The following is a 4,048-nucleotide window of genomic DNA, read 5'->3' as shown; positions in this document are numbered from 1 at the left end:
GTGTTGTGTACACACACTGCCAACACACATTTCAGTTCAAACAACTTGTAAAAGTGCATGTAGCATCCGATGAACTCTTTAATACACATTCCTGGTCATATTTTGCGTGACAAGCTTCTCCACTATTCTTTTTGTACACTTACTGGGTTGGCTTGTGTTACTTCTTGGTTGTTTGCAACACAAGTGAAAAAGATTATGGTTATAACCGAGTTCAGCACAAAAGAGAAGAACAGATTCTTGTGTAGAGTTATCCTTTGACAACTTAAGCTCCTGAGTGGAAGAAAACAGCAAACTATATTAGATTGGGTGGAAAGGGAGGTACGTTTTTATGATATGGAGGCAAGATTTTTTCGCATTACTTACTTGAAATAGAAAAATATCCCCAGAGAAGTAAACAAAGATATCAGCGACAATCCATGACCAATCAAAGTCAAGTAATAGAGATTAAATGCTGTCTGAAAAGAAGGAAAGAAATGAAGAAGTTAGAAATACAAAACTTACCATATGAACAAAAGCAAAACTTATGTGAAGCAAAGTGTGTGAATTCTGAAGATAGAATGGACCACTGTAATCCTAAATTAGAGCTCACCCTTTTGTGATCGTTGGACATATGATTACAGCCCGTGTAATTTGTCCATGTTCTGTTACTCTCTGGGTGAACGAACCAATGGCCTGAATCAGTACAAATCTTTATCGCCATTTCTGATAAAACACTATATGGATTAGTCAGGCTTTTATATAAAGTTTATGAATATGAAGTAACCTTTATTCAATGGTCAAGATTTAAAAAAATCTATCGTGGGACTCACCTGAAGTGTCAAAGTCATTATAGTAGTCTGGACAATGCTGGGCTGAAGTGACTCCTGCTTCCAAATCGTCCCAGCACATCCATCCATCCCAGATCCGCTTACACATAGAACCATCTGCAATACAGGTATTTGCAGTTATTAATAATATAAGGACTTGGAATCTTAAATGGGTCTTAGTATTTGATGTCTACATTTAGCAATCAGCTTCTCAGACAAGACTACAGTACAATAAAAAAGACTACAGACAATAAAGATCTTTTATCAGTAATAACAATAAATCTGCATAAATATTCCATTCATTTTCTCCATAGGGAAAATTATTTTTAACAATAACTTGCCTTAAAAACAGATATAGTGTACTGTGAGCTCCAAGGTTGTCAATGGATTATGCTTTTGTTGAAGCTGTCAGTTTGTATTATTTTAAGCTATTTTTCAAAGAATTGTGTCTAACAGCAATATTTCCTGGTGGAGAACTACATTACCCATGATACTGTAAATAAAATTCCACCAATAAGAGTCGTGGCGAACAAATCGCGCCAAAAAATCACATAGAAAACACCCACTCCCATGAAACACCACACTCTCAACTACTTAAATATTTGTTAATATATGCATATTTTGCAAAATATGCATATATGTACAAATAGGCCACATATACAGTACTGTGCAAAAGCCATTGGTATTTTCACCAACGAAACAATGGTTTTAAGCCAGTTATTTCTATCTTTTACTGTAGTGTGTCAGTAGGAAATATCTTTTCATTTCTAAACATTCCTTTTGCCATTAATTGTAATAATCCAGTGAGATTTTTGTATGTACAAGTCTGACAACAGCCAGTGCTCCACAGAGATCTGATCTCACCATCATCCAGTCCATCTGGAATGACATGAATAATCAGAAAACTGTGAAGAACTGTGGCAACAGCTCCAAGATGCGTGAAAAAAATCTTCCTACAAAGCTATCTGAAAAAGTATGCACAAGTGTACCTAAGGCAAAAGCTGTTTTAAACGCAAAGGGTGGTCATACCAAATATTGACTTGACACTGTGTAAATGGATCATTGCAAATGGATCCTCAGTTTTGAAGGTCTTTACCAAACAGCTTTTAACAGCTGTCACACAACCCCTGTCAAGCTTTAATCGCTGTCCTTCAAATGTAACTTGTGTCCCATAGACAGCAATGAATCTTAATTCAGAGGCCAGACAGCTAATGTTGGGCTTCTGTAGATGAACAAATTCATGTTGTAGGACACACCCCACAGAATGTTTCCATTTAATCATCTGTTCACATTAGAGCCTTCCTGTAAGTTCCAGGATGATGAGACAAAACATCATGCGGTTTCGGTCCATGCCCCCTAATATTCTTAAGAGCATCCAAATAGAGACTGAGGGCAGATATTAAACCTCCCTTTTACAGTGGAATTCTGCCATGACTTCCCACAAACTACATGTCAGGGCATAGTTTATAGATATTGCTCATAGTCAAGAATCTGTGTGAAATAAGGACCTCTCACCTGTTCTGTTGTGATTAGTGTCTTTCATAATCTTCTGGTAGCATTCAAACTGGGCGGTCAAAATATTGTGACGAGTGAAGCCCATTTCAGGGGTATTCTTTTGTGCCGTACCTCCAGTGTTGTTCTCTGAGAGGACCGCCACAAAAAACTATTCAAAAATAGGAGAAAAAAAGATCAACAGTGACATTAGATGATGAAACATAAACCTTAGAAAATACAATTTTGTCTCTCCAGGATCTTTGAATTGCATAGTAATTGTGCACATGTGTAACACAGCCAAATTACTGATTGTTTGCTAAGTACTAAACTTTTCATGGGTCTGTGTTTTGTTGTACTTAATTTAATGGTAATTAATGAATTATTTTACATTATGTATAACTTTTATGTAAAACTGCTTATGACAAACAAATACCTCAGAGGTTGCCGACAGAAAGAGAAAAGAGGTAATGCAGCATCCAAACATGGTTCCACTGTTTGGCTTTCGTGTCTCCAAATGATCTGAATGTTTCTGCTGAAAGCAAACAGAGTAATCTGTTTTACATCCAAAGAATTGAGCGATGAACAGACACTTTGCTAGTAGATTTTGGTTAATTAAGCTAAACAAAGAATGTAGGTGAGCTAAAAGTGAAAACATGAAATTAGGGATTTCCCTAAAGAATTTCTAATGGTTATTTTAGTCAAGGTGACAGTAAATTCTCAGTTCTAAGAAAACAAGCCATTGGAGCCAGGTGAACTCCCAGGAGTGCGGTAACAGCGCTGTTGTTAAGTTGGAAAAGAGGGCAAAATCAAAGCCTGCTTTACATGAAAGTAAAGTCCATCAGGACGCCTATAATCACCACAAAAGGCAAGAAGGCATCATTAAACATGCATTACACGGTTCACCGTGCCTGTTTTGGCTTGCAATAGATAACATCATAAATCAGTTTCAAAGCATAGAAAGATCTGTTTTAGCCACAATAAAGTTGCTTGCAAAAAAGCATTCACTATTTTTACATGCTAATGTTTTATGACATCCTGGACTACAGTTTGATTATACACAACCCCGGTTTATTCTTTTTATGGTGTTCCATGTGGAACTATCAGCGCATTCCAAAACATCTTTAACATCTGCCTTGATTCTGTTGTTATTTCCTTTTTAAATTAATACCTGTCGGTATGGCCATGGCCAAGGGGCTGAAACATCATGTGATTCTTTTGTTCGGCCTCCAAACATTTCCTACTTGGATGGGGACCCGAAACCACATGACTAGACTCATATGTGGAAAATTATCCATTTGGATTTGTCTTTAGTCTCAAAAATGAACATGCTTCCCAGAAGTCCAGACAAAGTGAATTAGCGAACGTGTGTTTTTTTTATAACTTCCATTTGGACAGGAAATATTTCTCAATACATAATGGCAATAATCGTGACTTTTGAAGAAATTTCTGTGTAAGACTTTTCGTCTTGCACTACTGTAATAATACCAGTATTTTGCTTCATAAATAATGATAAAGGTATTATATATAGAGTTCACATTGCTCTGTTATCTGATTTAATGGCATGAAACTGAATTACATGAGGAGGAATGAGTGCATTAGGCACATGGGGACTAACACATAAAATATAATTTTCTTTTTTTCCATTTAACCAATTCATTTGCTCATTTCAGATATCACAAATCAGATGATGCTATATATTTAAGAGAAAAATGTGGTTAATAGGGATAAAGTAGGTAGGTATGGAAGCC

The 4,048-nt window shown here is 36.3% G+C and overlaps 1 protein-coding gene across 1 annotated transcript in view; it reads right to left on the bottom strand.

Moving 5' to 3' along the window:
* LOC107660001 (calcitonin gene-related peptide type 1 receptor-like) overlaps window positions 1–4,048 on the bottom strand; it is a 14,744-nt gene that overhangs the window by 6,572 nt on the left and 4,124 nt on the right. Inside the window, exons 2-7 of the mRNA XM_016449131.1 lie at window positions 2,734–2,832; window positions 2,322–2,469; window positions 810–923; window positions 590–702; window positions 364–455; window positions 144–270 (exon numbers count right to left, since the gene is read on the bottom strand). Coding sequence (XP_016304617.1) covers window positions 144–270; window positions 364–455; window positions 590–702; window positions 810–923; window positions 2,322–2,469; window positions 2,734–2,784 — 645 coding nt within the window. The 5' untranslated portion in view covers window positions 2,785–2,832. The remainder of the gene's footprint in view (window positions 1–143; window positions 271–363; window positions 456–589; window positions 703–809; window positions 924–2,321; window positions 2,470–2,733; window positions 2,833–4,048) is intronic.

Source organism: Sinocyclocheilus anshuiensis, unplaced genomic scaffold (genome assembly GCF_001515605.1).
Source record: "Sinocyclocheilus anshuiensis isolate Anshui unplaced genomic scaffold, SAMN03320099.WGS_v1.1 scaffold55, whole genome shotgun sequence".
In the NCBI taxonomy this organism is placed as follows: domain Eukaryota; kingdom Metazoa; phylum Chordata; class Actinopteri; order Cypriniformes; family Cyprinidae; genus Sinocyclocheilus; species Sinocyclocheilus anshuiensis.
The sequence above is the reverse complement of the archived record's forward strand: the minus strand, read 5'-3'. Positions and strand labels throughout refer to the sequence as shown.